This window comes from Rhinopithecus roxellana, chromosome 16 (assembly GCF_007565055.1).
Source record: "Rhinopithecus roxellana isolate Shanxi Qingling chromosome 16, ASM756505v1, whole genome shotgun sequence".
Taxonomy (NCBI): Eukaryota; Metazoa; Chordata; class Mammalia; order Primates; family Cercopithecidae; genus Rhinopithecus; species Rhinopithecus roxellana.
The window spans coordinates 98,452,325-98,469,934 of NC_044564.1; the positions used below are offsets into that span (position 1 = coordinate 98,452,325).

General features: G+C 44.4%; 1 protein-coding gene across 2 annotated transcripts in view; it reads left to right on the forward strand.

Annotated features, from left to right (window-relative positions):
• The window catches only part of NR6A1 (nuclear receptor subfamily 6 group A member 1), a 266,623-nt gene that overhangs the window by 235,420 nt on the left and 13,593 nt on the right, over window positions 1-17,610 (forward strand). The window contains exons 5-8 of one of the 2 annotated variants that reach the window (XM_030919982.1): window positions 3,455-3,510; window positions 7,114-7,268; window positions 8,947-9,174; window positions 11,130-11,384. In XM_030919982.1, the coding sequence (XP_030775842.1) occupies window positions 3,455-3,510; window positions 7,114-7,268; window positions 8,947-9,174; window positions 11,130-11,384 (694 nt within the window). The remainder of the gene's footprint in view (window positions 1-3,454; window positions 3,511-7,113; window positions 7,269-8,946; window positions 9,175-11,129; window positions 11,385-17,610) is intronic. The other variant, XM_030919983.1, reaches the window with a different exon arrangement.

Genomic DNA, 17,610 nt, shown 5'->3' on the forward strand with positions numbered 1-17,610 from the left:
GTTCTTTTTAATCAAATCACTGCCAGATAGACTTTAACCCTGCTGAAAAACGTGTTAGTTCAGTGTGGCATCTAGGGACAAGCACAGCTTTAGAATCAGAAGATCTAGGCCGGGCGCGGTGGCTCAAGCCTGTAATCCCAGCACTTTGGGAGGCCGAGACGGGCGGATCATGAGGTCAGGAGATCGAGACCATCCTGGCTAACACAGTGAAACCCCGTCTCTACTAAAAAATACAAAAAACTAGCCGGGCGAGGTGGCGGGCGCCTGTAGTCCCAGCTACCCCGGAGGCTGAGGCAGGAGAATGGCGTAAACCCGGAAGGCGGAGCTTGCAGTGAGCTGAGATCCGGCCACTGCACTCCAGCCTGGGCGACAGAGCAAGACTCCGTCTCATTAAAAAAAAAAAAAAGAAGAAGAATCAGAAGATCTAAATGGAAACTCCAGCTCTGTCAGTTTTTCTCTGAGTAACCTTGAGCAAATCTCTTTACCTCTCTGAACTCTGTTTTCTCATCTCAAAAATGCGTGGGAGAATAATACACCTTCCAAGGTGGTTGTAAGGATCAAATGAGATAACATGCATATGGGCAAGAATATTATAAGCTTGAAAATATGCTCCAAGTTTTTGTTTTTAAAAGAGGCACTGTGGCACATTGTATTGATTTCCACACTTCCGGCGGTTTCATAGCATCTTGACCGATTTTATCATCTCTAAATGGGCACTGCTTTTTATATTAGTCTTTCAATAACTTTTAAAAATCAAAGTTCATTTTTAAAGGCATTTTTTTACCACCTCAGTGAGTTGCACATCAGAATAAATGTATAATTTAAGAATAATTAATACTTAATAAATAACAATGTAAATAAGAATAATTAGTAATTAAGAATGTATAATTAAGAGTTTATGCATCACCTGAAAGTATCTGATGTTTCTCCACTAGGATGCATACAGAGTAGTAGTAGAAAGAAGTCTGGTCTTAGAGTCTGATAGCTTGGGTTCCAACCCTGATTCTGTTCTTTAGTTTCTGTCTCTTCCAGCAAAATACTTCATTTCTGTGAGCCTTAGATCCATCTCTTCAATGGGAGTGATACTAATACTTTACTCATGAGTTACTTTACCTCAGAGAATAGTATGTAATACATAGTAGATTTCTATCATTTCTTATTCTGGGTGGGGTCGAGGAAGAAGATGAACTTTTTTTTTGAGATGGAGTTTTGCTTTTATTGCCCAGGCTGGAGAGCAGTGGCACCATCTCGGCTCACTGCAACCTCCACCTCCCGGATTCAAGCTATTCTCCTGCCTCAGCCTCCCGAATAGCTGGGATTACAGGCATGCGCCACCACCACGCCCGGCTGATTTTGAATTTTTAGTAGAAATGTGGTTTCTCCATGTTGGTCAGGCTGATCTCAAACTCCCAACCTCAGGTGACCTGCCCTCTCAGCCTCCCAAAGTGCTGGGATTACAAGTGTGAGCCACTGCGCTGGGCCGATGAGCTTCTGAATTTCAGAACAAGAGATTGGCAAGATGTAAATATTTAAGACATGTGGCCCTTTAAATGAAAAGTAAAGTATGTTGCATTATTTTCACACCTCCAGGACAGTGAAAATGAGATAACAGCTGAACTATTAATATATTTGTTGTTGTATTCCAGTGACAGATCTTTGTTCTCTACCTGTGAACTGAAATAAAGACATGTGAGATGTTATTATTGGAAATAGAAATATCCAAAGACTGTCATTGACCATGGAATAGCAGAGAAGCAATTGTAAGGATTTTTAGGCCTTGAAATTAAATGGAAAGAGACCTCCCAGCCAACAAGCAGCATACATCTAGCTCTAACATAGGCTATATATGTTTCTTACTCTAAATTCTTAACAGCTTTTTATAATGCAGACTGACCATGTTGCCTCCACTTAGCAGATGAAAATATTAAGATTCTAGCAAAGGTGAGAATAGAACCTTGGATTTTTAACTCAAAGAGGCTAGGGAGAGGGAAGGATTAGTTACTAAGTGCTTACTTTCCATGCCAGGCCCTAGGGTTGGTGTTTTAGCCATACCATTTTATATAATGTAACATAAAACAAGTACTAATATTCCCTCTTTTCATTTCAGTAAACTAAAATCCCGAGAGGCAAAGAAACTTGTTCATAATTATACAGACCAGGAAGAAACAGGATTTGGACCCTAACTTACTTACTTCTGAATTTCCTGTCAGCCTTTTAGTTACCTCAGAAACAGGGTTATACTTGGAGCTCCCACCTTTTGAGGCAATCAGTGCCTGCCTCAGGAACTTTCTAGATTCCTTATGTTAATTTTTTAAAGTGGCAGGTATATCCTAGTAAGGCCTGCTGTTACATAATGTCATTAGCTTATCTTCTGTCATTGTTAACATTAACCCCTTTCAAGCTACCCTCCACAGTGGCTGTCACAAAGATTTTTTTTAAATCCCAATATGACCGCAGTGCCCCCCTACATTCCTTCTTGTCCTCAAGCTCCTTAGCTAAAGTTACACCCTACTCTGGCATTCAAGGCTCTTTATGATCTAAGCCCAATTGGCCTTTCTACCCTTATCTCATGCTACTCTTCCCCTGCGTAGGCCACCTTCCCCCCATGCTTTAGCCAGATTAAGCCACTTGGAAGTTTCCAGAAAGAAGAGCTCATTTTTACTTTCAGCTTGCTTTTTTGTACACTGTTCGCTCAACCTGGAGCACTCTTTTCCTAGCTGCCTAAATCCCACTTAACCTTTAATACTCAGTTCAGAAGTTTTCTTTTCCAGAAAGGATTGCCTAATACTGTGGTCCTACTATAATTGCAAATCAGGGGTTCTTCTCTATGCCCCCGTGTTAAGTGTTCCATAAACAGTGATGATAATATTAGTAGTAGTTGTTATTCTTAGTCAGGAGATACTACTTAAAGGATGCTTTTTATACTTAGAAAATGCTCAGTAATCTCCTTCAACTACACAGGTGCTCTACTGACTGCCTGTGCAGGGAGAAACCATTGAGGTCAAAATTCTGATTAAAAAAAAAAAACAAAAAACCTGTTCTGATTCTACAAATCAAACCTAAACGTAGGCTGGGAATAAAAACTGTTTTATTTAAAAATGGAAATACCCTGTCCCTCCCCTAGAATTTGTCAAACCTTAAGATGCATCATCCTGGCGGGATATTTGTAACTGAAGGACTGGTAAACAGTACTATCACCTTTTTTAAACGTATTGAATGTATACAGTGTGTGTAATAGGTACAGAATGCCTTGGGGGCCCCAAAATATTGCTGCCTATGAAGGAACCTGGAATAATAGAAAGAAGTGTGTGCTTTGGGTCCAGAAGGACCTGTGTTTTAATCTTGGATTCACTAATTACTGTCTTATGCTTTTGGCCAAGTAAATTCTCTTTTTGTGCTAAGAGTTATATGAGTGTGCTTCTGACTGCCTTTCTTGACTTATGTTTCCTTTCAGCTATCAGAGAAGATGGCATGCCTGGAGGCCGGAATAAGAGCATTGGGCCAGTCCAGGTGAGTTCTAGACCTCAATCCCTGTGGTCCATCCTGGAAGCCCAGGGCTCCAGCTGTTCCTGAAACTGCTCACCTTGATTCTTTCATCTGCTGCTGAGGAGAGCCATCTTTGTTTTCATTTCTGTAAAAGTGCTTTCACAGCCTGGATGTGAAAGTGCTTTGAAATCTTAAATATGTAAGTTAATGATTAAAGCTCTTCTTGTGATCCCTCAGCCTTTTCTAAGGATTTCACAGACAGTGAACCCAGTTATGGTTCTGAACCATGCAGAGGATTTTTTTTTTTTATCAATCCTTAAGGTTATAGATAAGTAAGCCTGGCAGAAATGAGCAGGACTACTTTGCTGTTCGTTTCATCTAAAAAACGTACCAGCAGGGTATTATTGTCTTATTGTAGAGTAGGAATGATAATACCCCCATTCAGTCCCACAAACATTTACTGAGTTCCTACTCTTCCAGGCCCTATACTGTGAACTCAGTCTAATGGGAGAGACAGATAGGTAAACAGACATCATAGTAAGGTGAGAGGTAACAGAGGATGCTCAGGGACTACAGAGGGAGGGACATCTATTCTGCTTGGGCTAGAATAGCCGTGGTTGGGGACTAGAGACACTCAAGAAAGTAGACTGTGAAAAGACCCAAAGATGAATCTTTATGACAAGGAGTTAGTTCAGTTAGGCTGGAACATTGGGCACATGTAGTAGAGTGGCAGAAGATAAGGCAGATTCCTTGAATTTGGAATCAGTTCATTAGGGAGTGGCCTTCAACTGTCTTTGACTATAGCTCCTTAGGAAAAGTCTTTGTGGGACCAGCCTACACCACTTGTTCTTACTCGTTGTTCTTACTTGCCAGCAGAAGAGCTTCATGAGGGTAGAAAATTGGATGTATTTCTGCACATCAGGTAAATCCCTTGGCACACTAGTAGGCAGAGAGCATGCCTTAGGAATTACTAGTGGCCAGGAGCAGTGGCACACACCTGTAATCCTAGCACTTTGGGTGGCTGAGGCAGGAAGATTGCTTGAGGCCAGGAGTTCAAGACCAGCCTGGGCGACATAGCAAGACAGACCCTGTCTCTACCAAAATAAAATAAAAATTTAAAAAACTATTATTGTTACTGGTATGAGCCAAGAGGCAACCACTAAAAGGTTTTGCATTTTAGAAAGATCATTCTAGCAGGTAGAAATGGTTTGTGAGGAGTGAGGTGAGGATGAGTGAAACTGAGGGAGAGAGAAAGCAGTTAGAAGGTTTTTACAGAAGTACAAGTGAGAGATACAGATAATAGTTAAAGCAGAGCAATGGCAGTGCAGATTGAGGGGATATAATAGACTCAAGAGATATTTACTCGGTAAATTTATGGGATTTAGCCAGGTAAATGTGAGAGAATGAAAGAAAGGTGTTCAGAATTGTCTTAAAACATACACTGATGATGTTTGGAGGATTTCCTGTCACATGAGCACAGCATACATTCAGTCAGGCTGTGTGACTCCCAACTCTGCTGTATTTATTCTTTTTTTCTAAAACATTTTTATTCTCATTTTTCAAGTCAAATGTATGTCTTGTAAATTCTTTTTGTTTTTTGGTCTGGACTAATAGCTGTTCTTTTTTATTATGGCAGAAGTAAAAACCATATAACATGAAATCTACCTTTTAAACAAAATTTTAATCATATAGTACAGTGTTGTTAACTATATGCACACTCTGATATAGCAAATCTTTAGAACTTTTTCATCTTACGTGACGGAAACGCTATACCCATTAGACAGCAGTTCCTCATTTTCCTCTCCCTTTGCCCATGGCAGCCACCATTCTACTTTCTGCTTATAAGAGTTTGACTACTTTAGATACCTCATAAAGTGGAATCATGCAGTATTTGTGCTTCTGTGACTAGTTTATTTCACTTGGTGTAATGTCATCATGGTTCATCCTTGGTATAGCTTATAATGACTTCCTTCTTTTTTAAGGTGTTTTATGTCTATATCACATTTTCTTATGCATTTCTCTGTCATCGGACACTTACATTATATTCACTTCTTGACTATTTTGAATAATGCTGCAGTGAACGTGGGAGTGCAGATATCTCTTCACAATCCTGATTTCAGTTCTTTTGGATAAATACCCGTAGGTGGGATTGCTGGATCCTATGGTGGTTCTATTTTTACCTTTTTTGGGAACCTCCATGCTGTTTTCCATAGTGGTTGCACCATTTTACATTCCCACTAACAGTGCACAAGGTTTCCATTTCTTCATGTCCTTGCCAGCACTTGTTATTTTCTGGACTGTTTTTTTTGTTTGTTTTTGGTTTGTTGTTGTTGTTGTTGTTGTCTTTTGCATATAACAGACATCCTAACAGGTGTAAGTTCATATCTTCAAGTTTCGATTTGTATTTTCCTGATGATAAGTGATGTTGAGCATCTTTTTATATACCTATTGGTCATATGTCTTCTTTGGAGAAATGTCTGTCAAGTTTCTTGTTCATTTTTCAACGTGTTTTGTTTTGTTTTGTTTTTGTTACTGAGTTACGGGAGTTCCTTGTATATTGTGCATGTTGACCGCTTGTCAAATGTATGGTAATATATTCTCCCGTTTCATAGGGTATCTTTTTACCCTGTTGATTGTTTCCTTTGTTGCACAGAAGCTTTTTAGTTTAATGTAGTCACACTTGGCTGTTTTTGTTCTGTTGTCTGTACTTTTGGTGTTGTATCCAAGAAATCACTGCCAAGACCAGTTTTATGAAGATTTTCCCCTGTGTTTTCTCCAAGAAGTTTTATAGTTTTAGGTCTTATATTTAAATATTTAATCTATTTTGAGGTTGACTTACTTCTGTGAACGGTGTAAGGGTTCGACGTCTTTTGGGGCGTGGGGGCGGGGCACGTGGATGTAGTTTTCCCAGCACTATTTGTTGAAGAGAGTATCCAAAATGTGGTGGTAGAAAGCCTCACAAAGGACATGACATTTGGGGTTTTTTTGTTTGGTTTTATTTTGTCTTCTTTTGAGACAGGGTCTTGCTCTGTCACCCAAGCTGGGGTGGGTTAGTGCGATCATGGCTCACTAGAGCCTCAGTCTTCTGAGCTTAGGCCAGAATCTCCTGCCTCAGTCTCTTGAGTAGCTAGGACTACAGGCATGCACCACCAGGCCCAACTAATTTTTCTATTTTTTGTAGAGATGGGTTTCACCATGTTGCCCAGCTGGTCTTGAACTCCTGGAACTCCCAAAGTTTTGGGATTACAGGCATGAGACACCATGCCTGGCAAGAGGTGACATTTGAATTGAATCTTAAAGGACAAGTAGGAGATTGTCATTGAGGAGTGGTGTTTCAGGGTTAGGAAAGAATAGCCTCAAGGACAAAAAGGAGTTGAAAGAACCTCGAGGCTTCATGGCTTGAGAGTAGTATAAATAAGTAGGAGGAAGGCCACGAAGGGCCATGGTGCCAGGAGGAAGGAAGGCATGCCGTCCTAAGATTAGTGAGAGGCCCGGAGTATGGGGATCGAGGAGAGGGAACCTAGGTTTCTGGGAAATACTATGAGATTTAAATAAGCTCTCAGTCCTGAAGAAAGAACAGAGAGTGTCTTGAGCACCCATCTAACATGTCTCAATTCCTTGTCAAAGATATCAGAAGAAGAAATCGAAAGGATCATGTCTGGGCAGGAGTTTGAGGAAGAGGCCAATCACTGGAGCAACCATGGTGATAGTGACCACAGTTCCCCTGGGAACAGGGCTTCGGAGAGCAACCAGCCCTCACCAGGCTCCACACTGTCCTCCAGGTGAGCTTTAAGGCAAACCCATGATCATCATCTAGGGATCCCCCACCAAGGGGAGACCCACAGAAAACCTCTGGCTGAGTATCCCTGCCAGGCTGTCTCAGCCATTGTACTGTTGCTCCCTCAGACTCTTGGAGTAGGGGTCAGGATGATTGAAAACAGTGTTTCCCAGCCCCTTTTATGCTAAAGACCTTGAAAATGTCAGTGGTCTCTTCTGCAGACTGATAAAGTGCTGTAGCTTCTATCCATGCCCATGTATTCTTCACCTAACAGAATAACATTTTTAATGTAGCCATTTTCTCTCGTTTATTTTATCACTGAAACAAACCTTTTTGACAGTTTTGAATTAAACTATAATTTATCTGCCTCACAAGAGTCAATGTTTTTCACTTTATAAATTTTAAGAAACATTGAAGGCTTTTTAAGCCAGTCAAATTTGCTGCTATCAGAGAATACAAACTTAGAAACTCTTGGTTCAAGCATATCTTTAGTTAGTTGTCAAGTGTGAAATAGAGCCTTCAGCTATTAGGGAAGGTTTCCTTTCCCCAGAAACCTTTCTTATAGGATATAGATTGACAAACTTTTTCTGCAAAGGCCAGATAGTAAATATTTTCAGCTTTCTGGGCCTAATGGTTTGGAACTCAGCTTCTCCATTCTGCCTTTGTAGTGTGAAAACAACCATGGCCATGGACAGTATGTGAACCAGTGAGCATGGCTGTGTTCCAAAATAGGCAGTGGGCTGGATTTAGCTTGCAAACCAAAGTTTGCCAGCCCCAATTATAGGCGATACATTTAGGCAAAAGCTGGAGGATTTTTTTTTTCTTAAGAGATGCCAGGCATGGTGGCTCACACCTGTATTCCCAGCACTTTGGGAGGTCAAGGTGGGTAGATTGCTTAAGTCCAGGAGTTCAAGACCAGCCTGGGCAACATGGCAAGACTTTTTTTTTTTTTTTTTAATTAAATACTTTTTTATAAAAAAGAGATGAAGTCTTGCTATGTTGCCCAGGCTTGTCTCAAATTCCTAGCCTTAAGTGATCCTCCCACCTCAGCCTCCCAAGTAGCTGAAACTGTAGGTGCACACCACTGTGGCTGGCTTAGATTTTTTTTTTTTTTTTAATTAGTTGACAGAATGGTTAGCTTTCTGCAAGAAAGAAAAAGAAGGCAAAAATCTGCCTTTCTCTTCATATTTAATTAAAGCCTTTATCCCATTCAGGTGTCCCTTAGTTTGTTCCTTCCTTGGACTATTTAGGGGGTTGTTGCTGCATGCCAGGTTCCTTGCTAGATGCTGGATTTGTTTTGTAGCCTAGCCAGGCACTTAGCCTGTCTGTGCCTTAGTTTTCCTAGCAGTAATATATATACCCACTTTGCCATCTGTTAAAAAACTGTCCAGACATGGTACCTATACAAAGAATTCATTCAACCAATATTTATGCATTACCTACTCTGCCGTGCACTTAGTGTCCAGTGGTGACCCTGACATTCATATACCCATAGAGTCTTTTTCTCACAGATGGGAATCTAGTAGGAGAGACATGAATTTAACTATTAATTATGCCCCCTGGCTTGATGAAGACCCAGACCTCATGGCCAAAGAATACCTAAAGTCACCTTCTGGCTCACTTCCTTTGAGTAATTACTAGACTTGCCATGGCTCTGTTTGACGCAAGACTTTTCTCTCCAGTAGGTCTGTGGAACTAAATGGATTCATGGCATTCAGGGAACAGTACATGGGAATGTCTGTGCCTCCACATTACCAATACATACCGCACCTTTTTAGCTATTCTGGCCACTCACCGCTTCTGCCCCCACAAGCTCGCAGCCTGGATCCCCAGTCATACAGTCTGATTCACCAGCTGTTATCAGCCGAGGACCTGGAGCCACTGGGCACGCCCATGTTGATCGAAGATGGGTGAGTGAGCTCCGCCCTTCTTGGCCCCTTGCAGTCTCAAAGTGTCCTGACCCCACACCCACTCACGTCCCTGGCTGCTATACCCGTGGCTTCAGAATGAGTTGGGCAGATAATGACTCAAGCGTCAGGGGACAAATCTGTGCTAATCTTTGAAACCAGTGATCCCTTATTTTTTCCTTAAGCATCATTTCTCATAGAGTTGAGGTTACTTTCCAGTTCCTGTGGAATTGAGATAGAAGGGCCTTTGTTTCTGTTTGGGCCTAGGTAAGCCAGGTCCTGGCATGGGTCGGAGCACTTCCGTGATAGAGATGAGCAGTAATTCTGGGGATAGTCATATATCAAATATAGGCTCCTTCACAAAGCCCTAGCTGGTTGTAGCCTGTCTGCACCCCTCACCAGCATCCCCATGGCTAGCCTGGTGGCACGTGACCACTTTAGGTGCAGACTCGAATGGGTGAAAGGAGTATTCTTCCAGTCTTTAGTCAGCCGTATGTGAGGCGATGATAGTTCAGCCTTCGGGCCCACCCATTGCTGCATCCATTACTCCTTTGGCCTAGAGCATAAGCGAATGTGTGTTACCAAGCTTAGACCTCCAAGGAACATACCCTGAGATTTCTTAAGCTAGGCTCCAGTTTCAGAAGAGGAGATTAAAATATCTACCCACAAGGAGGTCACACAAACCCTTTATAAATCTGGATGTAGGAAGCCGGGCATGGTGGCTCATGCCTGTAATCCCAGCACTTTCGGAGGCCTAGGTGGGCAGATCACAAGGTCACGAGTTCCAGACGAGCCTGGCCAACACGATGAAACCCCGTGTGTACTAAAAATACAAAAATTAGCTGGGTGTGGTGGCGCGTGCCTGTAATCCCAGCTACTCAGGAAGCTGAGGCAGGACAATTGCTTGAACCCGGGAAGTGGAGCTTGCAGTGAGCCGAGATTGCACCACTGCACTCCAGTTCTGGGCAGCAGAGCGAAATTCCATCTCAAAAAAAAAAAAAAAAAATTTAGATGTAGGAGTGTGAGGAAAAGTCTTGGCAAGGGGCCTTGAGAGGAAGAAAGCTGAAACTCTTGGGTCTGTGGGTCTATGCTCTCAAAGGCCCCTTTTATTCCAGCTTTAGCTTGAAGGAAAGGCTGAGCAATACTGGTTCCTGAACTCACCACCAGGGGGTGGAGTGAGAGCAGAAAAAGCTTCTGAACTTGTTCTGTTCTCTTCAGCGGTCTGGATGTGAGGCTTATTTTTGTCCAGTTCCTTTGTTGGGTGGGCATCAGATCCACCCCATTGGAGTTCCATTGCCAGAACTTGAACAGGAGTGACTGGGATTTTTTCTAAGACATGGAACATTAGAGGACACCAACAATAAAAGTCATATTCCCTGACAATTGGACACTTTTTTTTTTTTTTTTTTTTTTTAAGACAGTCTTGCTCTGTCGCCCAGGCTGGAGTGCAGTGGCACGATCTTGGCTCACTGCAACCTCTGCCTCTCAAGTTCAAGTGATTCTCCTGCCTCAGCCTCCCGAGTACTTGGGATTACAGGCATGTGCCACCACACCCGGCTAAATTTTGTGTTTGTAGTAGAGATGGGGTTTCACCATGTTGGCCAGGCTAGTCTCGAACTCCTCACCTCAAGTGATCTACCTGCCTTTCTTGGCCTCCCAAAGTGTTGGGATTACAGGCATGAGCCATTGCACCCAGCCAATTGCACACATTTCTAAGTCTCCTTTCCCCTCAGCAACCTTTCCTCACCAGACCTACCTCTCCAGCCCTGAGCTTGCTGTGCTCCTCAGCCCTCCCCCTTTATCAGAAAATCACACTGAATGGAACTGGAGACCCGTGGGCATGGAGCAAGGAGCCCATTGCCAGGGTCCCTTTGTGCCCTTGGGACTACCTTTTCTCTGTACCCTCATCCTCACCCTCTGACCAATGGAAGTGATTTTCCCCTGTCCCTGCCCCTCAGATACGCCGTGACACAGGCAGAACTGTTTGCCCTGCTTTGCCGCCTGGCCGACGAGCTGCTCTTTAGGCAGATTGCCTGGATCAAGAAACTGCCTTTCTTCTGCGAGCTCTCAATCAAGGATTACACGTGCCTCTTGAGCTCTACATGGCAGGAGCTAATCCTGCTGTCCTCCCTCACCGTTTACAGCAAGCAGATCTTTGGGGAACTGGCTGATGTCACTGCCAAGTACTCACCCTCCGATGAAGAATTACACAGGTGAGGGCTCCTGGCTGGGGAGGAAATATCAAACAACCAAACCATTGTCATCTCTGTAAGGCAGAGTTGCCTGGCCCTTCAGAGGATAGAGGATAGGTACTACACCACATAGGCCTGGATTTGAATCCTCACTCTGCCACTCATTAGATTGTGACCTTAGCCAAGTCTCTGATCCTCAGGTTCTGAACTGGTAAAATGGAGTGACAGGCCGGGCGCGGTGGCTCAAGCCTGTAATCCCAGTACTTTGGGAGGCCTAGACAGGTGGATCACGAGGTCAGGAGATCGAGACCATCCTGGCTAACACGGTGAAACCCCGTCTCTACTAAAAAATACAAAAAACTAGCCAGGCGAGGTGGCAGGCGCCTGTAGTCCCAGCTACTTGGGAGGCTGAGGCAGGAGAATGGCGTGAACCTGGGAGGCGGAGCTTGCAGTGAGCTGAGATCCGGCCACTGCACTCCAGCCTGGGCGACAGAGCGAGACTCCGTCTCAAAAAAAAAAAAAAAAAAGGAATGATAACAGAATTTCCCCAGTAAGATGGTTGTTAAGAATAAATTTTATGTATTCAAGCTTAGCAGAATGCTAAGCTGTAGTTTTTTAAAAAATTATTTTTTGAGACAGAGTCTCACTCTGGCACCCAGGCTGGAGTATAGTGGCACCATCTTGACTCACTGCAACCTCTGCCTCCCTGGTTCAAGTGATTCTCCTGCCTAAGCCTCCCAAGTAGTTGGGATTACAGGCGCCTGCCACTGCACCTGGCTAATTTTTGTATTTTTAGTAGAGACGGGGTTTCACCATGTTGGCCAGGCTGGTCTTAAACTGCTGACCTCAAGTGACCAACCCGCCTTAGCCTCTCAAAGTGCTGGGATTACAGGCATGCGCCACCACACCCAGCTGATCTTTATTATACTTGGATTACTGAGATAACGCATCCAGGAAAAACAAAAATCTAAATTCTGCCTACAAGGCAAGAGGGGCTCTGAACTGGAATTTACAATCCAGGAAAGAGACTTAGGGGTCATTTTGGTACCTATAGTGTGCCAGGCACTAGGCTAGATTTGTTTTTTTGAGACAGTGTCTCTGTCACCCAGGCTGGAGGGCAGTGGCGCAATCTTGGCTCACTGCAAGCTCTGGCTCCCAGGTTCACGCCATTCTCCCGCCTTAGCCTCCCGAGTAACTGGGACTACAGGCACCCGCCACCACGCCCGGCTAATTTTTTATGTATTTAGTAGAGATGGAGTTTCACCGTGTTAGCCAGAATGGTCTCTATCTCCTAACCTCATGATCCGCCTGCCTCGGCCTCCCAAAGTGCTGGGATTACAGGTGTGAGCCACCGCTCCCGGCTTAGGCTAGATATTTTTAATTGTCTTCTTTCTTTCTCACAGCCTCCAGCCTTATAGGTGGTGGTGTGCCTATTTTATAGATGAGAAAACTGAAGTTCAGAAAGAGACTTCCCCATAAGGGTTTGGGATTTGAATCCAGAGCCTTAGATTTGAGCATATGCCTGCCAGGCTGAAAAGCTTGGGTTCCTTGACTCCATATGAGATGTGGTGAGATATTGAAAGCATAGGACTAGAAGACTGAGCTGTTCTCTTTGTCATTTTCTGGCATAAAATTTTATCCCAGCTGGCCAGTATCCTTATAACCTCCTTGTCCAGAGTGGGTAGTCTCCCTGCTGTTCTTGGGCCTGTCCAAGCACACTTTTTACTCATTTACTTTGCAGACCTGGAGCACAGGGTGACCATATTTTCTGACCCCTAAAATCAAGACAAATGATCTGCTGAGATGACTTTCTGCCTTGTTAATTAATCCATATGAAAAGTCTTATAGCCAGGCATGTGGCTCACACCTGCACATCCCAGCGCTTTGAGAGGCCGAGGCAGGCGGATCATCTGGGGTTGGGAGTTCGAGACCAGCCTGACTGACATGGAGAAACCCCGTCTCTACAAAAATTAGCCAGGCGTGGTGGCGCATGCCTGTAATCCCAGCTACTCAGGAGGCTGAGGCAGGAGAATCGCTTGAACTTGGGAGGTGGAAGTTGCAGTGAGCCGATATTGTGCCATTGCACTCCACCCTGGGCAACAAGAGCAAAACTCCGTCTCAAAAAAAAAAAAGTCTTGGCCGGGTGCGGTGGCTCAAGCCTGTAATCCCAGCACTTTGGGAGGCCGAGACGGGCAGATCACGAGGTCAGGAGATCGAGACCATCCTGGCTAACACGGTGAAACCCCGTCTCTAGTAAAAAATACAAAAAACTAGCCGGGCGAGGTGGCGGGTGCCTGTAGTCCCAGCTACTCGGGAGGCTGAGGCAGGAGAATGGCATGAACCCGGGAGGCGGAGCTTGCAGTGAGCTGAGATCCGGCCACTGCACTCCAGCCTGGGCGACAGAGCGAGACTCCATCTCAAAAAAAAAAAAAAAAAAAAAAAGTCTTATAATGCTTAATTCGTATTTAAATAGACATTTCAATAAATGACCTTTATTGGCTAGTTCAAAATACTGGAAGTCATGGGATTCCAGGGCACCAAGAAGGAGAAAAGAAAAGGTGCCCCTGGCTGGGTGCGGTAGCTCATGCCTGTAATCCCAGCACTTTGGGAGGCCGAGGTGGGCGGATCATGAGGTCAGGAGATCGAGACCATGCTGGCTAACACGGTGAAACCCCATCTCTACTAAAAATACAAAAATTAGTCGGGCGTGGTGGTGGGCGCATGTAGTCCCAGCTACTTTGGAGGCTGAGACAGGAGAATGGTGTGAACCCAGGTAGGCAGAGCTTGCAGTGAGCCGAGTTCGTGCCACTGCACTTCAGCCTGGGTGACAGAGCAAGACTCTGTTTCAAAAAAAAAAAAGGTGCCCCTATCCATGAAAGCTGGAGAGGGGAAAGTAGCAGCCCTTACACTTTTCTTCACAGAACTGGGGGTCCATCTGCCCCTGCCACCCAGTTGTGGCATAAAGACAAACCAAGGCTCAAGCAGAGAACAGTGCTTTGAGACCTGCAAGGGCCCTTTGCACAGCTAGGGGAGGGGGGATTCAGCTTGCTGACTCTCTGTACTTGTTTTCTAATATTTCCTTATTAATGATGCTTACTGGCTTCAGGGTGATCTATAAATGACAGAGTTTTGAACCCAGTTGACACTCTGTCTGGTAAACAGAGCTATCTGATTTTGCAGTTGACCTAACCCCTTGTCCAGAGCCTCTAATTCATTGTTTCCATCAAATTCCTGTCTCCTGCTGCATAACTCTGCTCCATAGGGGTGTTTGGATAGCAGTCAGTCTGCTCTGATGCTGTCAGGGTTTGCAGAGCTGGCCCAAGGAGCCCAGCCTCTCTGGGTGTCTGGAATCTACCAGTTCAGCCTGGGACTACAGGATCAGCCTTTGGACTCCACTCCTGAGTAATGGGTTTGCCCAGGCCCTCTACAGGCAGGCAGGGGTCACTGGCAGTACAGGGTTCTCTTTGGTTTTGAGCTTCATAAGGCATCCCACCTCACTGTAGCCAGGCCCTTAAGCCCCAAGACCAAGGCAAAAGTCAGTAACAGCAGTAGTGAGGAAACTTCCTTCCTTGGTAGGAATTTTTCTAATCAAGGAGGATCTAAAGCTGTACTGTCCACTATGGTAGCCACTAGCCTCATGTGGCTTTTAAAATGTAAATTTATTAAAAATAGAAATTTAGTTCTCATTTGCACCAGCCACATTTCAAGTGCTCAGTAGCCACTTGGCTAGTGGCTACTAGTACAAATAAAGATCATTTTTATCATCACATAAAGTTTTATTGAACGTTGCTGTCTTTAGAATGTGTGTTGCTGCTGAGCTGTCAAGTGGGTTCTGAGAATAGGAAATGGATTTGTTGTTTGGACTCTACTGTGGAATCCATCGATGGAAAAGTAACAGTTAAACTTCAACACGTTAGTTCTGATTCCATGGCCATTTACTGAGTATCGTGTGTTTTGTGGGGAGGAAGCTGGGATCACAGGTGCTGCAGACATGGTTTCTGACTCAGAGTCCATATCCTTCATTTAGGGGACTGGGAGGCAAAAAGAAGCAGATACAACGTACAGTGCAGGGTTGTGTTGGTGGAGATGACGGGGCATCTGAAGAGAACTGTACAAGCATAGACCGAGGAGTGAGTTCGCAAGGTCAGGGAAAACTTAAGAGAGGAACAGACATTTGAGCTGCACCTTGAAGTGGGTATTTCTAGGTACATTGTAGAGAACAGGAAGGTGGGAGATAACACAAAGTCCTAGAAGTTAGAGATCCTGGATCGTTGCTATGTGCAGGGAATCAAAAGCAATTCTGTGGATTTAGGGTATAAAGAGAATGTATCTAAGACAGAGAAATGAGGGGAGAATTGACTAGAGAGAAAGATACAGGCAAGGCAGGCCATGGAGGTGCTCAAATGTCAATCTAAGTAATTTGAGATTTGTTGTGTAAATAGTATTAAGTCTTGGGAAGTTTTTAAGTGAGGAATTACACAGGTTGCGTTTTAGAAAGATTTCTATGGCAGTAAAGTTCAGGATGGATTGGCATGGACAAGACTGGAACATGGTGGCTGGGTAGGAAGGAGGCTGTTCCATAGCCCAAATAAAAGAGAACAAGACCTGGACAAAGCAGCAGTGACTGTGGAGACAGAGAGGGGAGCACAAAGCCAAGAGATGTCAAGGAGATAAAGTCAGTGGGACTCCAGTGAGTGGAAAATGTTGGGGATGACTGCTGAGTTTTTGGACTAGCCAGGCAGGTGGGCACCAATTTTCTTAGCCAGGATGAAGGAGCGGGGAAGAACAGGATGGGAGATGAGTAATGAGTTTGGTTTGGGTGTCTGTGGAGTCTGAGATGCATGTAGAACTGCCTAGGAGGTCATAGGAAGTGGAAGAACCTCTGGAGTCAGGTTAACCACTGGAAAGCAGTAACCTCTCTGCTAGAAACCCAGGTTGTGGAGTCTGTAATTGGCCATAGCACTCTCCTACCTTGCCTGCTACTGCCTTGCTCCCACTCCCCCAGATGGCCTTTACTTCTTCACAGCTCTTGAGTGCAAGTGAGTTCCTGCTGTCATGGAAAGGCTTTTCCCAGATGATACATGATCACCTCCTTTTTCTCTTCTCAAATATTGAATCAAATTTATGGTGCCCATATTCCTTAATCAGACTGTTATCAGACAGTGAACCGGGTGAATTTGATTTAAAGCAGATTGTAGCACCAGCCAGTGACTGCTCCTGGCCCTAATCAAGACTCCTCTCAAGAGAAGATGCCTTGAGCTAGATGGGCTTTAATGGGCACTTCTATCTCGTGAGCACCAGCTCCATTTCTGCCAGATCTCTGGAAAGTTGCCTCCCAGCTTCCTTGCCTAACTATAAGGCTCAGGAAACAGGCTTTTATTTTTGCTACAATAATGGGAGAGATGATGATGATGCTGTTTGTAGTGATAACAGCTAACAATTATGCCAAATTCTGTCTTAAGTGCCTTACATACATTATCTGTTGAATTCTTACTGCTACCTTGTGTGACTGGCACTAATATTATCCCTGTTCTAGAGATGAGGAGCATGAGGTTGAGAGAGGTGAAAACTAAAGGCTACAAAGCTAGAGAGAGATGGAGCTAAGTTTATCACCTGTATCTGTTGTGCTCCAATGCCCAGCCTCTTTAACATTGCCTTGTACTAAATTCTTATTTTCCCAGAGCATTTTCAGAAGGTTTGACTTTCTGGAATTTGTCCTGAAACAAGTCTTGGTTTTCATCTTGGAGTCTGTACATGGGTGCTGAGACGGCAATTTCTCTAAGGTTGTGGCTGATGGCCACTCCCGGGGGTAGGTGCATTTAGATGAATGAAAAAGAGACAACTGAATCTCTCAGCCCCCTTAATGGGACATAACTTACATAGTGTCAGTTTGAATTGCTGACTGAATGGTCCAGTGGTTTGGGGGATCCTGGCAGGAATGTTTTCCTTGTCCCAGCCTGCTTGTGTAATGGGAACCTAAAAGAAGAATGGGTGTGTTTGTCCAACTTTCTGGCTTTGAATGCTGATAATTTGTAGACAGTGAATACAGGGGCATTAAAACTGGAGTGGGCAGATGTGGAGGAGGCACGGCTACAGGCAAAGGCAGGCCCATGGAACAGAGAACAACTTTGTTTATCAAGGGGTGGGATGCGGGGTGTGGAGGAAAGCTTTGCAGTCAGGCTGTGGAGACTGAGTGGGGGCTGCCGGGCTGGCTGCGAGCCCCCACCACTACTGGGGGTCCATGGTG